Raw genomic sequence first — 22,505 nt, forward strand, 5'->3', positions numbered from 1 at the left:
AAAACTTTTATTTTGAAAAATATGTCCCTTCAAAAAAAGGCGTTCTTTGGACCTTACTCAAATATTTCACCTTCTTATCTGTTAATGATGCTTTTAATTCCAAGAGTTACAAATTTGGACACGAGAGCTGGAATTGCCTACTGTTACGAGTGTTATATTATTTTTCCTACTTCGGCTTGTATTCATACTATTTATTTATAGAAAAATTTTTAAAAATATACATTAGGGAAATTACACCGTAACGTAGGTGGTCGGTTGGTAGCACTGATTTGACAGTTACTTTGGGAATATCAGCTGATTTCCATTTACATTCAAGTGAATTGAGAGTATAAGATACTCGCATAATAACGTCACTGCTCAGTAAATAAAAGAAACAGTGGACTATAATCACTGTTTTCGTCATCAATTGGAGTCAACGAAATGGGTATATCTGAATTTAAATAAAATAAAAGTAAACGACATTATCAACCTAAATTGATCAATATAAACACAAAAGTAGAAGAAAACAGGACACTTTGAGTTAGAGTCCTTTGCTGTAGCCGAGGGAGAAATATCCGCTATTAAAATGACATAACTTGCCGGAAAACCTAATAAAAATAATGGATAGAATTTAAAAAAAATGTGTTTTCTTATTTTTCCTTTATTTTGTTACAAACAACAAGAAATTATTCATTGTGGTAGATTTTGTGTAAATAACTTATGAATTAACAAATTCTTACCTTAAATTAAAAAGACCAAATCTGTGTTTCCAGTTTTTTTTGCTATTCAGTGTTTTTATCTGTTCTATGAACTTTTTTCGCTCCTATTCATCAGCACTTCCACAAGAATTTGAAAATTTCAACTTGATCAGTACAAAATACAAAGAATTAGACATAACATCTACACATCATGTTTATAGATATTATGTAGGTTTATACCCCAATAGGCAAAGGAAAACATATAAAGCTTCCATGTTTCCTTGATTTTGAACCAAATAATTTGCTAATATCCAGCATGATTGTCAACCTATCCTCGTATATGGGACCGTAAATACTATTTAAATGAGATAAATAATCGACTCCTCTTAATATTAATCCTGAATATTTTATACTTGATAGCCTGTAACCTTTAAAAAACAGTGGGTGGCCTTCAAGGTGATAATATTTAAATCATGGATGTCATATGATGTACCTAATATTTTTTATTCAAACAATGCAGTATATTTCTGAAATATTTCACACATTTCAAGTAAACGTATTATTCAATAAGTAGAAAACATCTGTTCCAGAAATACTTAAGAAAATATTATATTTGGTAAAAATTACACTCAAAACACCGAGAAAGTAGCTGTCGTGGGAATCTTATCGAATGTTTCTTAAGATTAAAAACAGAGATCAATACTTGATTATAGATTTGTTTGTGAAACTTAAAAAAAAAGGTTTCATAATTTATCAAAATATTTAACTAACTGAGATTGTTTGTACTATCTGGAGCACAATAGCTTAAGTAGATAGTAATAAGTATAGAAATCTTATATTTTTAAGTTTCAGAGACTCTCTACCAGATGGCATCAGTTATTTTTAAAAAGTAATATTTCATTCATTATTATATAAAAGTTAGCAATATTGTATATATCATATTGCCTTAGAAAAAAGCGAACCTCAAACTTTAAGAAGAGTAATATTAAAAACATTTTTAGGGTTTTTAAGATTCATTTATTGCATTTTCAATGATAACTTTCAAACTATCTATCTTCTAGACATTTCACACAGATGGCCCAAGGTTGAATCATTTTTGTAATTGAAGTTCAGAGCCTTAAATCTTGAAAATATTTCATTTTGAGAAATATAAACAAAAACATAAATTTGAAAAATGATTAATTCTGAGTTGATCTTTAAATAATTAAAATTACGCTCCATGATTAAAATTGCCAGTATTTTATGAAGGATGTCGTAGTCGATTAGTAGTTCCAAGTTCAAACCACAGTCGACGTCAATTTCGTAAGAACAAATAACATCTAAATGCAATAGGTAATCTGTGAGGTATCTGGTATAAACGTAAATGATTTTCTTTAAATCAGAATGTTGCATCAATGATAAAAAAAATGGCGGGTTTGAAAAGAAACTTTTTTTTTAATTGTATTTTTACAATTAGTTTATGATTTTTATTTTCATATGCAAACTGGTAAATAAAAAGTTTTCTGTAAGAAAAACCTCGTAATATATCAAAATAAATACGAAAATTAACATAAAAAGAGGTATTTATTACAATAGATAGAATAAATTGAAAACTATTAGTTTGAAAATTACCTTTTAAATATCTCAATAAAATTTCAGTCTTGTAATTTGTTATGAGCCAGATTTACATAAGATAATATAATTATATCAGATACAAATTTAGAAATTCAAATGTTTCTTGCGTATAAATCAAGTTTAATTATACCCCAATATTTGCAGCAAATAAGTATGGTATTTGAAACCTTTAAGAAGTCCAGGAAAAATGTTTTTAACGAATTCTTGAAAAAAATTGAAACGCATCTCATTTCAGCTAAAATGGAAACTTATTCATGCTAAATGTGTGTTTTAGTATACACCACTTCATCCTCAAGCAATAGCCAGTTACTGTACCAAGATTTACATTGAGACACTGAGAAATATGAGTAACATGTTTCCTGTTATACAAAATTTCTTGAATGTTCCACTTAATTACTTATCTGGTACCCAATTGTGAATAATTATCATTATTTTAATTGAAATTCAATTCAAACATCAAAAAATACTTTCTATCAGAAAATGTGTGGGCTAAACTTAGAAAGAATCTATTGGAAATGTAACATATCAATTCATCAGTTGACAAGGGAAAGCCGAAGGAAACTTGATAAATTAGTCTGGTTCTCCAGAAATCACAAGAAGTCAATAGATGCGGTAGAGGAAGCAACCACCTGATGAGATTAGGTCTAGCAGATATTGATTCTCTGCGAGAATAATTGAAATTCAGTTCACCTAAGTTTTGGAAAATTTAGTTATTTCAAGCATTTGCAAGAAATTACAAATAACGTATAGGGAAAAAGATGTGTGGAATAAATCTGGAAAGAAACTATCAAAAATTTAACATATCAGTTCATTCAAATAAGCAAGCATCTATGAAAGTACTGAACTCTCAAGTATGCTACTCAAAATTGACAAGGAAAAGCCGAAGGAAATTTGATAAATTGGACTAGTTATCCAGATATCACAGAAAGTAAATAGACTCGGTAGGAAAGGAACATGAATGTCTTTTATGAATCTGGAGCCTTCCTGTGGAAAAAGTACTTTGGTTGCCTTACTGAGCTTAATCACTCTTAAAAATTCTTTCGAAATCATGTTATTCCTAAATCCTGAAAGTATTTGGATCTAACTACATTTTCTCACCTGCTTCCTAATAAGAAGCAACCACCTGATCAGATTAGGCCTGGCAGATATTGAATCTGTGGGAGATAGGTGAAATTCCAGTGTACCCAATTTTAGAAATCTTTGCCAAAGCAAGGATTTGGAAAAAAGGAGCCTTTGACAAGAAATATGTAAAAGCATAGATCTAATCTCTTTGAATCCAGTAGAGATATCACCAACTTGTATCCATATATACACATGATTTGAAAAATTTTATTATTTTTTTTTTCTAATTAATTTTTTGATAAAAATCTGTTATTGATTCTACATCAAGATATTTATTCTACAATGTTGGATTGCATGTAATTTAAAGATAATCTAGTAGGTAAAGTACTAACGACATCTGTAGTCTTTTTTTGTATATTATCAAATACAGTATTGCCTATTTTAACTGTATTATTCACAGCACCTAAAATACGTTTCATAAGTCTCTTTCCAGATCCTTCAGCTTTTCGACTAATTTCAAGTTTTTGAAACATGTATCTTAACAAAATTCCATTGAAGTTTTTGGGGTTTTCCTGATGTGGAAAATGTCCAGCGTTTTCTATTATTTTTATATGAAATTTTTCGCAGTATTCAGAAGATTTCACTATACTTTCTAGTGATATCATTTCATCTCTGTCTCCAATTACAAAAATAACTGTAGAAGTTATGTTTTTTGATTCATTTTTAATTTTACGAAACCGTAAGTCTCTATAGTAATTTATGGGTCCTGTCCAATCTTCTTTCCTTGAAAATGAATATTTATAAGTCTCTAGATAAACATCATTTGCACTTAGATGACTATGATATTGATTAATAATTTTAACGTTTTCTTTGAGTGCATCTATTTCTGGTAAGTAGGGCACTTGGACAAAATTCAACCATTGGTAAGTATTACTGGTATTCTTCAAACTTCCCCAATAAATATTAGGATGTGGACACGATATAACAAAAAATTTCTTCACTAAATTAGGATATTGGTAGATAAAGTACCAACCTACTAAAGCTCCAAGATCATGACCTATTATAATACAATCTGTAACACCTAAACTACGAATAAAATCTTTGATTTCTTCTAAAATTTTAAAGATTTTATAATGTTTTCTCCACAATGGTTTGTCTGAATCGCCAAATCCTTTGAGATCTAAAGATACAACTCTGAAATGTTCCTTGAGAATGGGAATTTGATATCTCCAACTGAGCCAAAAGTCTGGGAAACCGTGAAGAAGAAGTACTAAAGGTTGTGTGTTGGTACCAGCTTCTACATAGTGGAATTTGACACCCTAAAATAACAATCATAACAACGTTAAAGACAATGGAATCTAGATAATGTATTATTAACAAGATTGTAATGAGGATACTAATGTTTATATTGTTAATAGCAAAAAAACATCTAATCAATGATATAATATGAATTACATAATAATCCTCAGTAGAAACGGTCTTGTTGAGAAATCAAATTATTGCTTTTATAAGAAATGCAGTTGTAACAATTTGAATGAATTTTCCATGAGATTTTCCAAATATAAAATAACACCAAATTTCAATAAAATATTTGTTAATTATTCTTTATATTATTATGATATTGGTGGTTTGTAGAAAAAGGAGTCATCCATAAATTTCATGATTTTTTTGCCCCCCGTCCTAGTCACATTCATGAGACTCATGTCCTTCCTAGTGTAACATCACATATTTTGCAAATCATATTTAGAGATTATTGAATGAAAACAGCGGTTCTAAAATCAGTTTTATTTCCATTTAAATTATTTTTTAATAAATCAAAGAAATGAATAAAACAAAACATATTCAAAGATATACTTAATAATCCGTAGATTTTGAATCCACTCCTTTAAATTATTCATAACTGGCATAGTATGCACTTTTTTCTCGTTTAGGTTATTAATGTCAGGAGCATTAATTGCATCAACAACTTTTCCATCCAATAATATAGCACCATCGTCATCATTCACACATAGGAGTTTTCTGGCACGTCTAGCAGCACAGGACGAAACTTCGCGATAGGTAAAAATTCTTGTTTAATCTTATTTAATTGCTTGTGTTCATCAGTGGCTTTGTATAACGCAAAATATAGTAAATACGGTAAAAGGTTACCTAAATTACTTTTTTTCTTCATTTTAAATTTAGCAGAACTAAGAACGATGTTGTTTCATCCGCAAAAGTCAAATGTCAAATGAAACAGAAATTACTGCTAGGCGTAATGATATCGTATATTTAGACAGATATAGTTGTATTTATTTTTAAGGTTTGAGGAGTAATAGTTCAAAGTTCTTGTTTCAACATTTAGATAATGATTTTGAAATATGACGTCACGAAATTTAGGATAACTCCCACCCTCTTGTCACACTTCGTCCACCCCCTCTCTCTCCATTAACGGATGACCCCAAATAAGTTACACAAGCTTTCAAAATTTAACGAGAAAAGAAATCAGGTAGCAATATAAATTTGTGTAAACTTTTTTACTCTTTGTTTAATAAAAATGAATGCATGCAATAACGCCTTGGCTGGTTTCAAAAAATATTACTTTCGTCATTTAATATTCAAAACATTATTATTGCCCCTTTAGAATTGGCGAATTGTTTACATATTAATTAATAATCTACCAATGTATGCAATAAATGTAATCATTCTTTAATGATAAACATCTCACAATCTGACACTAAAATTTTATTTCGGGGTGGATCTTTTCAAATTGTCCCAATGTAAATAATACAAAACTAACCTTTAATTTAACATAATTGTGTTGCCCTAATGAGGAGTCTAAAAGACAAGAAGGTGGCGTATCACGTATCTGTAAGTTATGAAGTCTCTTGGGATCCCAAATTCTCATAGAGAATCTCTTTACAATCACCCACACACCAAAAAGTAACGAAAACACGTGTATTTTTAATGTATCTATCACTGAGATTGATTGAATGCATATAGCCATCTTAAGAGCAGACAGTATTTGATCAAACATTGAAATTGATTCAGTTTGCTATCCATTTTTGATATTCTTTTCAGGTCTGTATTCACTCTTTTGAGAAGAATTCATTTACTGGTTGGGAGTTCAAATGAAATTCATCAACCATTTTCTTTCTAGTCATGTTTGAAGATGGATAAATTTGACAATGATATTTATATATTTAATAAACAAAAGCACAATAATCAGAAGTCAAATAACTTTTCAGACCATTAAATATTTTATATATTAAAATGTTGATTACAAATTAAAAAAGAAGCAGTTACACCTTGAATTACTGCTTGTTGTCCCATTTTTCTATTGCTTATTATCACCATAAGACTATAATAAGCACTGTAATTTTTTTTGTATTCCCTTTGTACTTCTTTAAATTTATTGTATAATATGTATATTAATCAATGGTTCACATGTAGTAAGTGTATTTTTTAATCAAATTAAAATATGTATAAGAAGCACCGGCTGAGTACAATACTGTAGTTTGTTTAAACAAAAAGTATTAAAGGTCATCACTATTTATCAGGAAGTTTTTTTCAGTTGTATATAGATTGATTAGGTGAAACATTTATTATTTATAGTATTAGTCAGATTACTTGGAATTTTTTCCAATATAAAAGAAAACCCAGATTCTAGTTAATCTAGTATATCATGCAATTATTATAAATAGTTGTATAACTTTTATTCAAGCAAGCTATTGTTACTTTTCTACGATTTTGAAAGAAAATTAATCCAAACATTTAGGTATATAAGATTTCAATGTATATAATTAAAATATTGATACTTAATGTGCTTTCAATCGTATATCTTTATAAATAATAAAAATGTCATAATCAGAAGAAATATTCGAGCCAATCAAAGTAGAAATAAGCTGAGCTGAACACGAAATTTTATATAACAACTGAAATGTCATGTAGGCAGAGTAAAATTTTTAAAAAATAATAACTTACATTTCAATTAAGGACACTAGGTCTTCATTTTTTTGGAATAGTATAGTTTTGGGTAAAATTACAAATATCAATTTATATTTGATTATTTTTACAACTACATATCTTATTGCATAGGTTTTTATTAAATAAAAGTCTCTTCTATCTATTCAAAGTTAATGCATTCACACAAATATTTGATTTCTTCTTCTCTACCTTATCTCAATCAAAATTATACTAGTCTTGCCATCTAGCGTTCGAAATTATTTCTTTTGTTTGAAGATACAGATTCCTTTATAAATTAGTCACTTTAAGTCAATAAATGATGAGTTTCACGACAGCCATATTAGCTCTGACATCTAGCGTATCCAATATATACTGGGTACTTGAAATTACAGAGTTCTTTATATCATAATACTTTATATTATATTTTATTTATGCTACCCTTGAGTAGATGGCCAATAAATAAAAACTAAATAATTTGTAGTAGTTTTATTCATATACAAAGATTTGCTGTTACAAAAATAAAATTCAAATGTACAGCAAAATGTTTTAGTTCAAAGAAATATTATGTTTCTATACAGAGGAATGCCAAATGATAGAGGACGATTGCATAGGAAGAATTATCGGTATTTTTCAAAATATTAATGGCTAATTTGTAATTATTGACGATTAAACATATGAAAAGATAGAAGAATATAAGATTACAATAAATATTCGTGTAATATAAGAAGCATTCGATCCTCGTATAGCAATCTCTCGTTTTTTTTTAAAGCTTTCGAACTATAGACTAACTAAAAATTGAATTTCATTTGCATTTTAGGACCATCAACAACTAAAACTCGTTTGTGTCAATTTCCCTCCCGCGTAGTCATCAGCAAATTGAAATTGTCCGGAATTTTATCATTCGTTCTAACAATGAGGGTGTAATATCATTTATCGACCATTCACAAACTTTATTGGATACCAGTGCTAAAATGAATTGCTTTATGTATGACTGCATAATGGTTACAATGTTAACATCAGTGGCGTAACAAGTAGAACGCGAGGGGGCTTCTGGCGTAATTTATTTTTTGATTTAGTCGTTTTAACGAATTTGATTTTATAAATTGTACATTAAATCAAAAACTATCATCCAATTGTTTTTTGTGAAAGTGTGATCTGTATTTTAGAAACTACTTCAAGATACAGAAATGTTTGTTATGCCCAAATCATCATTGAAAGACTGCTTGACATGAAGAAAGATGCAATGTATCTTGATCAAAATCATGTGCAGATTGGTGATGAATAAATGCAGGACCAAGACCAAGGTCAGGTTAGTTTTTGTCTTGGCCTGGCATTATGTGGTCTTGGGCTTACAGTGTAATAAGTGGTTTTGATTTTGCAGGATCCAGTTTTGCTCTTAATCCTGCTAGTCTTGAATTTCTTTGCTAGATTTTCATATTTTTGGAAGTAGTGGTCGTAAATTATCAATAGCTGAGCGTACAGATGATCTTGATCTCAAATAGAGTCATAAGTTGAAAAAAACTATCGAGTAATAAGAGTTTGTAACGAATTTTAACTTCGTTGTTCACTTTTTGGACGATAACTAAAATGATCAAATTACGGCAATAATAACTATTTAATTTATTTGATTTACTAACTTTTCAGTACCATTGGTACCTACAATAGAAGAGATTTTCTAATTTTTTGACTTTCTAGTGCTTCATTTGAACAGGATGTTCTCGATTAACAATATAAACTTTTCCTGTTTCTCGCACTCGTCTTTTAATAATAAAAAATATTTCTCTGTAAGGAACCACGCGATTATCGAACCCAATATTCTTCCATAAAATTTAATTTAATTACTAGAAAAATTGAATTGCAATTGTCAAATTTAGGTATAAATTCAGAGCCAATTGATAACAAAGTTTTATGAAAAATTACGGAATGGATGGACATTTTCAAATCAACTGTGGTTACCCCTAACTAATTCCCCAGAATGGTTGGATCGCTGTCTAGATTTTCGGGCCCTGCAGGACACCCTGTGTAATAATTTTTCGTGTTTTAACTATGTTTCATGCAGAATAATACCAGCTAACAATCGCTAGGTGCACCGTACGACAAAAATAATAAAAAATATAAATTATTTTCGTTATAAGAGACCCGTCGTAAATAAATGCAAAATACTTGTTTAACACTGATATGAATCTAATAAGTTTACCTGTTATTATACATAAAGATGTATAAACAACCATTAAATTGATAATAATCACGAAATGTATCTTTTAGAGGCTTTAAGAAGACGAATCTGACAGCCACATGGTGATTATAGATGGATAGGAAAACCACACCTTATTAGAGTGCATTAAAATTCACCTGGTTAATCCTAATGGATCAATGGTGATAAATTCGAAAGATGTGAGGGTGGTGATTGGAGGATATTGTAAATATGGCATAATTTTGAAGTTATTAATCGAAATCAAAAGCTCCAAAGGACTAGGTACTTCTATTTCTGTCTTTTGTATATTGAGTGAAAATGTCGAAGTGCTTAATTACCATAAAAAACGCAAGACTGCATTTTCCAGTATAGATTGAGGGTTATCGAGAATAGATCATGATCAGAAACTAATCCAAAACAATTGAAATATCTCAAAATAGTGGGAAGATGTAAGGAAAATGTCGAAACAAAAAATGTATCGTCTCGAATCACTTTTGGCAAATTTCCAACTTATATATTCACAATGAACGTGGGGCATACTGAAAAATTTAATATGTACAAATTCTAACATATGATCTCAGTGATGTGATTTCTTTAAAACTCAAATATTACTCATTTTTTAGCTTGTTATTTAAATTAAAATTCTCCAAATATCGTATTTATAACTTTAAAAGTATACATTTACCTGAAATTTCACCTTTTCAGTTCGAAATACATCTTTGAGATAAAGTTAAAAAATTTAAACTCATTGCGCAATAAATTTTGATGATTTATTGCAAATATATTGCTTTCTATTGCAAAAACGTCAATAATCAAAGTTATTTTATGTAAAATTTCATTTTTAATTTTTGTTTTTTTTTAATATTCAGATATTTTCAAAAAAGTTTCAAATTTATGCTAAAATCTAGTTTTATTGAATAATTTAAGCTCTACTTCTCATTTTATTGAACTAATTTCAAACCATCAGTTATACGTGAACACGTTGACTGCCGCGATTATCATAAATGGATACAGTTGACTCAATTCCAGTGCCATTATCTTCACTTTAAATCATTTTTTGGTAATAGTCAATGATCATTTTGATTTTTGCAGAGATTTTTCATACAATTTTTACAACTTTTAATTCTATGTTTAACGTTAATTCAACATATTATTATTCAAATTTTACTACTTAAAAGTAGTAGAAAACAATCGAAAACTAAAACTTTTTACATACATTTTTTTGAAAACGTTGCTTTTTAGAAAAACATTCATAACCTAAACGTATAAATATACACCTATTTGTATTTTTTATACCGTAATTTCAGATATGTTGTATTTTTAGTTTTCATCCTTTTTGATGGGCTTCTATTCTTCTGGAGAATCCATTGAATTTGGCTGGACTACACTGCAAAACATTGTATTCTTCACTATTCCAATAACTTAGAGAATAAGTTCCTTTTTGATCTAACATATGAACCAATACTTTAGGCTTTTGAGCCTAGAACATTCTCTTATGGTGTACATTTTTCTATTCATTTATATGTTGTATATAAACAGGATATGTCAGCCACTTCATTTGTTTTATATGTCTGTTTAAGCTACAATTCCTATTTTCGTCTCTCGAGCAATTGATATAGGTCCGATTTGGTTCAAAATTAGCATACATGGCTTTTTTGGCGGCGGATTGATGTTATTAGAGTTTGGTTGAAAACAAATGAATATTTCGAGGGGTCGCAGTGCAAAAAAAGTGGTTTTTGACCTTTGCTCACCTCTGCAGGTCAAACGAAAAGCGACTGAAAAATGAAATTTCAGATGTAGGTTCAATTAGTTGCGAGATGATTTCCTGTCTAAGGTCGAAACTTTCCATTTCCACCCCTCTCCATTTTATGGTCATTTTTGTTATATTTTCTTATTTTTTGGCCAGAAAAAATTTAACTAGAGGGTTCGAACTTCGCATGCAAGTAGGGGTGATGTTGAAGAATTGTCTTTCTCAAGTTCAAAGTTTTCTTCTTCAGTTCTTCTAGCACAAAACGCCCGAAATCATTTTGATCGTTGTAATTGTTGAACTGGACCGCCTCCTATTTAATGAATAATACGAGTATGATCGTTGCTAGGGTGATTTTTTCTACTTCCCATTTTCGAAATTTCTTGTCATTATGACAATTTTTTCTTTGTTGTCAATTGGAATTGAACAAGAGGGTTCGAGACCACCGGGTCTATTGAAGTTATGAATTTTCATTCGAGAGAGTTAACTTGTGAAATGAAAAGTTATTGAGGAATAGCAAATTTTCCATATAAAGAAATAAGATTGAGAATTGATATCATTTCCAAGAAATTCATTTTATGGAAAGATTTGTTTGTGTATTAATTAAATTCTTCATTCGACGAAAGATTCGACTTTCGTGATGGAGCTCTGCTGCTCACGGCTTTTTTATTTTTGTTTCAAACAATCGGTATTAACTATCTTCTTCATTATTCATTTCTCAGAAAATTTTATTTTTGATAAGAATTATAATATCGAGAACGAAGCATAGTATCTTAGTTGTAAAAATTTTAAATTTTGTAAGGGAGAACAAAAATGGTAAAAAATTCGATATAATAAAAAAAGTTTATTTAGAATAAGAAACATTATTTAGATTTGAAAACACATGTTACCTACGTAACTCAATTTTTCTCATAAACAGTACTATAATCTATGAAAATTTTATATTTAGAACATGTTTGTTGCTAGAGTAAAATCAAAATCTACAAAAAAGTATTTTTTCTGTGATGAGCAAAAACTTTGACATTTTATTTTGAGTTTAAGTTGAGAGGTAAAAAATGTAACATTTTATTAAATTACCTTTTCCCCGGAAAAAAATGGATACTTTTTTCTCGGATACAGCAAAGGTATAGATAATATTCGCCTAACAAAGAAAAGACAAAAATTTTGTTAGAAACATATTTATTTTTCGACGTAATCTCCTTCTAGTCTTTCTATTTGGAAAATAGAGCCATTTTTCAAGTATGGAAACAGAAAATAATCCGAAGACACTAAATCTGGCGAATAGGTTTCATGAGGTAGCAATTCAAACTTTAATTCATTAATTTTGGCCATTGCAATAACGGATTTGTAAGCTGGTGCATTGCCTTGATGAAACAACACTTTCATTGATAGTCTTTCTTTTTACAAGATACAGGTAATGTCATTTGACTACCTGGGCATACAAAACAGCGCAGACCAGAACAGAATAAATGAAGACATTATCTACCAGTATGAGCAAAAGTTAAAATATGCAAAACAAGCGTTAGACCCATATTGACATACGCTATAGAAACAAGAGCGGACAACAAAAGAACTAAAAACATCATTCGAACAACAGAAATGAACATACTCAGAAACATAAGCGGGTACACACTAAGAGACAGACAGAAAGAGAAATACAGACATAAAATACGAATGTGAGGTGGAAGAAATAGTCAGATGGGGACGTAAACGTAGAGGAACTTGGAACGAACACGTAGACAGGATGACCAGAGAAAGATTAGCAAATAACGCACGAGACGATAAACCAGAAACACGACGACCTTTAGAAAGACAAGATGGATGGATCCATGGACATCAACATATCAAAGATGATAAGTTGGAAACTACAGGCCTAAGGCCTACAATACGTTGAAGAAGAAGAAGACAAGGAAAATTAGCACACGTGCATTCCAAAAGACCGACGACAAGACCTTGTCTGCAGATGGAATGGTGTGTGAAGTGATTATACAAAAATTCGTCTTTATTTCTGTGAAACACTAGATAGAAACATCTTCACGAGGCTATGGTTGTTTCATTGTGGGCAAACACAGCACCCATCTTGACCACAGCTCTTTCATGTCCAAATTTTCAGTTAACATGCGATGTAACGCACTATTTAAAATGCCTACTATGTCCGCTAGCTCGAGCACTTCCAGTCGACTATTATTTAGTACCGCTTTGTTGATTTTCTCCACCTCATTTGGTCGATCACCGCGATGCTGTTCTTCGCAGGTTTCGGCCTCTACTACCCAATATTTCACCATTGATAACGTAGGAGTCTTATCCAGAGTAGAATCTAGTTCAGCTTCAATATTAGTTGGACTAAAACCTTTCAAATAAAAGTATCACATAACGATGACCAATTTTTTCCATGTTTACAAATTCACTAAAAACGTTCACTGATGGCTGTCTTTATATTAAAAATACAATTATCAAATGTGCATTGTATGAATGACACGTTTCTTAAATTATTTTTATTTTCTTTCTTATTATTAATTTCTTATGAAGGATTTCCATTGAATATTGTTTGCCAATGGGAAACGTGTAATGTTTCTAATGTTGTGTGTTCTTTTTAATTGTTGTTTTTATTTTTTGTATCCTTAAACTTAAGCCCAAGGTTTTCCTCATAATGTATGCAAATCCTTACAGAGCTGTATTTCTTATTTAATGAAATAGAAAGTTTTTACTTATGGTTTCTACTCCAAGTTTGATTATATCTGCACTGAGATCTTTATATTTCAGGATTGTTTTAACATCTATCCTAATAAATAGTCGTTTTTTTGTTCTTTACTATATCGGATCTATTAGTATTTATAGTCCTGTGTATTTGGTTGTCGTCAATATTTTTATATAACAATAAATATAACGAATCCCATCATCCCTTATTCTTGTTATATCGTTAATCCGATATCATTATAACAAATCTTTCTAATCTAAAACACCATCGGAGGGAAGATTATTTATTGTATTGCTTCTGAACGTCATGGCGGTGGTGCGGCCAATCAGAAGCTACGAAGTTTTACCTATTGTTGCGACTACGAAATCCTCCCTACGGTATTGTGTACTACGCTTTTGTTAAGGTCGATTCAGATTATTTAGATCAGTAGCGTACGAAAACTGTTTTCAATTAATAAACAGAAGATTTTTAAAAAAGTTGTACACAAAAAGTGTAAATTTTCGTTCATACCCAATATTGGGGTGATCCAGCTGCTTACTGCAGGAATAGCGTAAAGACTTCTTCTTGTCTGCAGTGCAATGCTCTGTTTTCTAGTTTCTACTTCCATTCGCTTCCATATGCATCTCTAATTTAGTCGTTTTGTTGTTGTCATTAACCATATTTCTAACACATATAATTTGATATTCTCTATTACGCTATGGAAGATTCTCTTTTTGGTTTTTTAAGTCAGAATATTGTTCAATATCAGTATAGTATGTAAAATGCTATTTTGTCTTGGTGTATTGTGGATCGTAAATGATTAAAAGTTAGGTTTTCATCTCCAAAATTGAATCTGCAGCCTATTGATATTCGGACTCAATTTTATTCATATTTATTGTTAAGGCTCGTTCAGACGGTGACATTCATATCGTGGCATCAAATGCTGTGACAGCGTTTGACATTCGACGTTGACACTACGTATTCACACGTACCAACACTTGTGTTGCGACAGACTAGTATCCGAAATGGCGGAACTCGTAACTAATTCGAAGTTGAGGCAAAAAGTAAAAGGCGAGTGTGGGTAATAAAGTGGATTAGACGTAGGGGCATCAGGAACCCCAAGTCTTTTTGCAATTTGCAGTTCAAATTCTTCGTTTTTGGAAAGGGAGGCGTGAGCAAAGTTATACCAGTGGGATTTGGGCTTATAAATTTCACCAACACCAGAACCAGTTGTCATTGATGTCTTCTTCTTCTTCTTGTAGTAGGACGAGGTCCTGTCAGGTCTGTCATCTGCCCTCTTGTGACGCCGATGTCCAGCTATCGTACCAGCGTTTTGGGGGCCTCCAGATTGGGCGTCTTGTGTCTGGTTTGTGTGTTTTGGCCCATTTGGCAATCCATTCTGGAGCCATTCGTTCTACATGGTCTCTCCATTGTCGGCGTCTTGCTCTTACCCATCTAACGACATCTTGTACTCCCAGTTCTCTTAAGGTATCTGTGTTGGGTATTCTATCTTGGAGTGTGGTACACTTTATTGTTCGTAATATCTTCATCTCTGCTGTTCTCATTTTTCTCTTTGTTTGTGTTGTGTCTGCCCTTGTTTCTGCGGCATAGGTTAGTATGGGTCTGATACAGGTCTTGTAGATTCGCGTCTTACTTTCTATGCTCATATATTTATTTCTCCATATAATGTTCCGTAAATATCCCGATATTCTAGTTGCTTTCTTGATCTGCTTATCTACCTCGTCCGTTATGTTTCTGCTGCTCGTTGTTTCTACGCCCAAGTAGTTGAAATTCATTACTTGCTCAATAATGCGCTCATTTACTACCAACTTGCATCTTATTGGGACTTTGGATATTACCACGCTTTGTGTTTTCTCGCATGAGATTTGCATGTTAAGTCTCTGTGCCGTCCCGCATTAACTTCGTTTACGCTCTCAATTATTTGGTCCATTATTACGTTGAAAAGGCATGGGCTGAGGCTATCTCCCTGTCTTATGCCGGATGAGACTTTGAGTTCTCTTGTTAGCCCACAGTCTGTTTTTATTCTTGTTTTGGTGTTGATGTTAAGTTGCCTTACTAGATTTGTATAATGCTTCTTGACGCCTTTTTGGTTTAGTCGGTGGATTACATCGTTGATGTCATTTTCTAATTTAAAAATGTTGAAAAGCGCTTCTTCCGCCTGATCCCGTTTATTTCTATCCTTAAATGCTGCTATCCCGTAGACAAGGTATTGCTGGTAACATTCCAGAAATGTAAGTCTATCAAACGAAGACATAATCGAATGACAAACAGCAGATTCGCGCTAAAAAATACGTATTGTAGTATCGTACTCTCAGTACTGTCACCGTCGCCGATGTTGAAACGATGAAACAAGCGAGACATTTGATGTCACTGCCACGACATCGTCGGTGTCGCGATGTCGTATATCAAAAATTTTGGATATGCGGCACTAGCGTCACGACACCATGACATCGAGACATTCAACTACTCAGACAATGTATTGTTCCGGCATTCACGTCACGGCTAGGGGTGGGCAAAATAATCGATTAATCGAAAAATATCGATTAATAGGAAAATATCGATTAATGGATGTGGACAACATCCTGTGAGAATTTGGTTTTATAAAATACAATGTTTCTTGCCTATTTTCATTCTCAAAAATGCATAAAGGTTTTGGTACAGTTTAATTGAATTTAAAAGAGAGTTTTTAAGTGGCTTTATGACAAAGTGAAAGACTGAAATAGTTATTTGTATGCTTGGGCCGCGAAGTACCTTTTTAACCTACCGAAAGAACAGTTATCGCCGAGACCGCTTGCGGTCGAGGCAAGATAATCTTGAGGCCGTGAAAAAGTTTCGCGGCTATGACATACACACTATTTTTCGTACAATCGTTAAAATAATCAAATTATATAATAATTAACCTAACCTAACCATTAAAAAATTTATTTTCTAAATAATTATTTCGACATAATTCAATATCAGAATCTTACTTCCAAATATCTTCTGTGGGTTCATTATTTGGTTTGTTTTTATTGGAAATCAAACCATAATGTATGTTCCTAGTGGTACACTCGCTCTTTATCTTGTTTTTTGTAGAAATCAAATCACAATCGTTCTTTTGAAGCTTTATTTCCCATTTTCGAATAATAGAAAATTGATTATTTTCGAGTAATCGATTATTTCCGATTTATCGATTATTTTGGATTTATCGATTATTTTTGATTATTTTATATAATCGATTATATTTTTTGATAATTGCCCAGCCCTAGTCACGGCATTAGAGGACACGTCATTGTCTAAATGATAAATGCATTGCACCTTGTAAACCATCATATCAAGCGGCTTTTAAACATTCAGCTTTTAAATTATATAAAAAATTCATTTTTTCAAAAGTCATTCCCAAGAAACTTCACGCACTCAGTAGACGCGCCACTGCCGTTTAATTTCTTTATTACTATTGTGAAGAAGCACTTCACTGATTGGAGAGGGCATTATGAGAAGAGATTCTGGAATACTAAATGAAAAAAAAATTTTTTTGTAATGAGCATTCATGTACCGTGATGCTGGACTTTTCGACTTTTCAGTTCGAAACGAACTTCATTTAAATTCAGTTGGAGTGTTTTTATCAAATTGTGCAGTAATTGTTTATGCATATTCAAGCTAGAAGTTTCCCATGCAGGAAATTTTTTGAATTTTACGATAAAATAACGTGGATAAATATTAATTAAAGCAACGGGAACAGGAATTGAATTTTCGCTGTTTGAAACGGGCAAGTGGAAAAACATCTCATTTTTTTAATTAGTGATGATATGAATAGAAAAAACCAACGACATGTCATCTCAATTTCTTGATTTCTTCACAAATAGATTTTTTAACACCTTTTTCATTTGTAATCAGTAAAATTTACAATGAGCAATGGTTAATAACAGCAATATCTTGTAGGAATATTGGCCAGGGACAAATTCCTTTCACTTAAAACAAATATATTATGACATATGACATTAGTGTCATAATGACAAGTCATTATGACACTAATATATATCAGACAGACACAGATGATGCCTTCTAAATCTTCGCTGCGTGTGAGGAGAGACATACCATGGAGCATTTACAAGAATTCCAATAACTTTTCACGGAAATCGTCCTAGAATTGCTATGTTTGAGTTAGATGCAGTTGAATACCTCAACTCCAGATGTGTTTAGTTGAGATCTTCGACGTATTAACTTGTATAGTGTTAGTTATTGCTTACTCTTGGTTATATGGGCGCTAGTGTCGAGGGTGGTGGACATGTAACACAATAAACAAAGTTCGATATTTACTACATTATATCAACAAAACTATACACAGAAAAATATATAAACCGGCGCGGCTTCGTGGTCTCGAGACAGAATGAATCTCTCCACGATTCCAAACGCCTCGCCTGGGTTCGTGTAAGTATGGAACAAAGAGCAGGTAGAAGGTTCTGGTTTTTTCTCAAAGTCAGGTATATCGGGGAGGATTGATTTAGACATTAAGAAGGTTACTTGAAATTTACTGGGTCAGATATCGGTCCGTGAGGTGTGGACGGATTATTATTTTATTGAGGGAGTTTTTTCGAAGGAGTGTCTACCTGTATTGAGTATTTTTAAACGCAAGGTCACAGTTCGTATTTGTGTTCCTCAGGCTAGTCCTTAGCCAAGATGTTTCCAAGGTATTTTGCATTTTATTTTTACTGCAGAAGATACTCATAACATCACAGTTAGACAGGTCTCTATCCATTGCGTGTGGTTAATATAAACAGAATTATTTCTATTTACTAGCATTAGAGTTTGCTGCAATAAGAGAGGATTTTGGGATTAGAAAAAGGTTGTGCGGGAGGTTTTTTCTAATTCTGTATAGTAGTAGACCAGACCTTGTCGAAAGCTTGAGCGAAATCTAAAAAGGCAGCCAAACAGTATCCTTCATCTCCAAAATATTGGTACACTGTTTATATGATTTGATGTATTTGTTTTATATCCAAATTTTGCTGTTTAAAATGAGCAAATGCAATACAAGTAAAATTATTCCTAATAGAAAGATATAAAATTAGAAAAAAAATAACATTTTTCAATTCAGTGATGCTAAAAAAAATTAGGTACTATTTGCAACAAAAACCATTGCCATGTAATCTCATTTTTAAAATGTCTTAATCATTCCAATGATAAATGGAAAATGAATGGTAATCAGTAATAGTCGCAGATTTTACAAATTTTTAGGTGGAAAACTTCTTCTTCTTTTTTCTTTTCCTTATCCGTTGTGAACGTCGTCTATTAACAAGGCTATTCTTATCTTCTTTACTGAGTTCCTAAACAGATCAATAGATGACACTTGAAACCACTGGCTTATGATGTGCAACCATGAATGCCGTCTTCTCCCTGGTCCACTTTACCTTGGACATAACTGCAAAAGACGGTATTTATCGTGTCTTAGTATGGGGTCAAAATACTTTTTACTGTAAAGACGACGTCTTTCTCTTTTCCTAGTCTCTGCATAACTTCCTTGTTGGTGATGTGCTGCGTCCAAGATACTTTCAAAATATGCCGTCAAATCCACATTTCGAAAAATTCCAGTCCATGACTTGACCGTTTATCGTTAGAGGTCAGGAATGATAACTTTTACTAATATCATATAATTTGTTTTTGATATATACTTTATTTGCTATGTATAATTTTTGTAGTTCTTCTTTGTTATTTGCTATAATTACTGTCTCGTCAGCATATCTAATGCTGTTGATTGCTTTTCCGCTGTATTATCTTCTGCCATATTAACTATACTCGAGAGTTATTATGTGGTGGTTTCCCCTTGCCTTCCTCATCGCAGTATCGTAGCCGATTGAGCCGCATCGGTGATAGTTTTGGTCCATCCTGGGTATTTTATTTTCCCAGTACCATCTATACCTGTGTGGCGTTCCTCTATCCGCTACCTGGAGGAGCTCTCCAGCCCACACAAGGCAAAACTTCAGACATACCAAACAGAATGAATACAATAAGACCAAGATTAACGTGTTGGTTTTAGTCTTGCTATTAAGGCTTTTCTTGTGCTTTATTTTGAAATTTCGAGAAGTAAGGTCTTTTTATTCATTTCTTGGCAACTCTAGTCAAATGGAGCAGAACAATTTATGCGAACGTAGATGGCATTTATAATATGACAACAAAATACATGCGACTTGTGAAAATCTTGCTTTGAATAAATAAACTGCTTTAATTTACACATTCTAAAAACAACTAGAACCAAGATTTTTAAACTTATATTTAATTAAAATAACAATTAAGTAACACCACTGTCTTGCAAATCTTGCACGTCTCTTTAGCAATACCAATTCTGGTACCAAGATCAAGCTCAATTTCGGGCGATATCTAAGATCAAACTAATGTGTCCAAAACTTTATTCCTCAATCGAACTATCACTTATTTTTATACTACATCTTGAAATATAGTTTTCGTTGACATACAGGTTTTAATCAAAGAGTTTTGTTGCGCCACTGAAAGTAACCCTCTTGATTTTGAACCCCCGAGAGTTTTACACGTGATGATGACAGCGAACAAAAGAAAAGCGGATATATTTGTTAGACATACGACAGCAGCCATTTTGGCACATGTGACGACGTATAATGGAAAATTAATAAACATATCGCTTGCTGCGAACACAAGTGACCGAATATTCTACTTGGAGAAATTTGAGTTGGAGCTTTACGCGTTATAATCAATCCCTATCGCGTTTCTTCTTTTGTCATAAATTTCCAATCGATATCATTTTTGTTGTATAATATAAAACGAGAAATGCTTTTGTCAAACTGGCTCTGGAATAACAAAAATATGAATATAACTGACATCCCGACTTGAATTTATTAAAGGTAGTTCATTATGTGGTTGTAAGATGTATTTATGTCTTGGTTTCATCTTGTAAGAGCTGGTCTTTACCCAACATTATTGCTGTACATATTATGTTTGAATAAGTTGATTTTCGTTTCAGTAGCCTTCTCTCGGATCCTTGTTTCAAAATTGTATTAGAAATAATGTGAGATTTTATACTACGCAATCTTCCAAAGATACGATACAGTTCTGTGGGGCATTACCGCTACAGTTTTGTCTTCAAACGGTTGTACTCCTGACTTTTGTTCAGGAGGTACGATATTATAACATTCCGAAAACTTATATAACAAAATATATTCAAAAGAATTCAGATTTTGTTGACAATTGCAATTTGCGATACACGAAATTACCTTGTTCAGCACTGATCTAGTTTAAATGCAACAGTTTGGAGTTTCCAGGCTAATAAAATAGCAGAATCAAACATTTTTTTCTATTCCTTCCCTCGAGTAATGTTTTATTTACGTATTCATATCCTATAGCTATTTATATTGCGGAATTCACGGGCCGTGACTAATTCCTTTTCTCACTTATTGTTCGTCAACTGATTTTACTATTCTTCTCCAAATATTACGATTTTATAATTCTCTTCTGCTTCTCTAATATATTTTAGCACAGCTTCCAATAATTTTTTCTTTCGTCTACTTTCTTTTTTCCTTAATTCCACTTCTTCAATGGTTCTGTCTATTTTATTTCTATATGCTCAATCCCTCTCCATCCACTCTGGAACTTTCTCTGTCAAAGCTTATAATTAATTATTTTTTTTTAGAATTTTTTTCTCACAAATTTTCATTTTGTTACTTCCGACCTTTCTAAAACACATATTTCAGATCTACATGTCATTGTTGGTTGGAATTTGTTCTGTAGATTCCAATTTTGGATTCTGTAGACCAGAGGTGTCAAACTCAATTTTGCAGAGGACCAGATAAATTTTGAATTCGTAGGTGGGCCAGATTGAAAATAAAAAAAATGAACTGAATTATTATAACAATAAAAAATCATTTCAAAGTTATAAAAGATGGTAGGTAATTATGTTGAGCTCGAGGATCCAGATACCTGATGTCTCTTGTTTTTAACAAGCTCATTGATGTCAGGTATCATATTCGTTGTACTTATTTTAAGAATTGATTGGAGATGTTCATTCGTAAGTCTTGTACGATGTTTGTTCTTATTTATTTTCATGACGAAAAACATCTGTTTACATAAATGCAGATGCATAGTATGCTTTTTTAATTCCGGGTAATTATCCAAACTTTTGAGCGTTAATTTAATTAAATCTTTCAAAATACTGCCGGATTGAAGATATTTCAACTCCATTTGCAAATCAACTGGAGCCTGTGAAGCTTTAAAATTGAATCGATTTTTGAAAATTGATTGAATTCCATTTCATTCATTTTGTGAAAGTATTCAAAAAGATTGTTGACTTCCGTAATCAAATTTTGCAGAAGTTGAGAATATTCATCCAATTTTTGTTGGTTCATGAATTTAAATGGGAAAAACTATTCAAAGCTTGATTTTTTACCTGATTTTCACACAGCCCTATCTTTGTTTCAAACGCTTGAATATATGAATACATTAAAGTGACAATCAGATTTTTACCCTGTAACTTCATATTTTTCTAATCTTCTTCCTGATTCCTGATAATTTATACAGTGAAATCCCACAAAATTCTTTGATGTTTTCTGTTTTAATTTAGTTATAACG

At 31.8% G+C, this 22,505-nt stretch overlaps 1 protein-coding gene across 1 annotated transcript; it reads right to left on the reverse strand.

Annotated features, from left to right (window-relative positions):
• Positions 1-662: 662 nt before the first annotated feature.
• LOC130442156 (epoxide hydrolase 4-like) lies at positions 663-6,361 on the reverse strand. The gene is made up of 2 exons (XM_056776239.1): positions 6,130-6,361; positions 663-4,672 (listed from the first exon to the last, which is right to left on the reverse strand). The coding sequence occupies exons 1-2, from the start codon at positions 6,334-6,336 to the stop codon at positions 3,686-3,688; spliced, it is 1,194 nt and encodes a 397-aa protein (XP_056632217.1). The 5' UTR covers positions 6,337-6,361; the 3' UTR covers positions 663-3,685.
• Positions 6,362-22,505: the final 16,144 nt, after the last annotated feature.

Source organism: Diorhabda sublineata, chromosome 3 (genome assembly GCF_026230105.1).
Source record: "Diorhabda sublineata isolate icDioSubl1.1 chromosome 3, icDioSubl1.1, whole genome shotgun sequence".
Taxonomy (NCBI): domain Eukaryota; kingdom Metazoa; phylum Arthropoda; class Insecta; order Coleoptera; family Chrysomelidae; genus Diorhabda; species Diorhabda sublineata.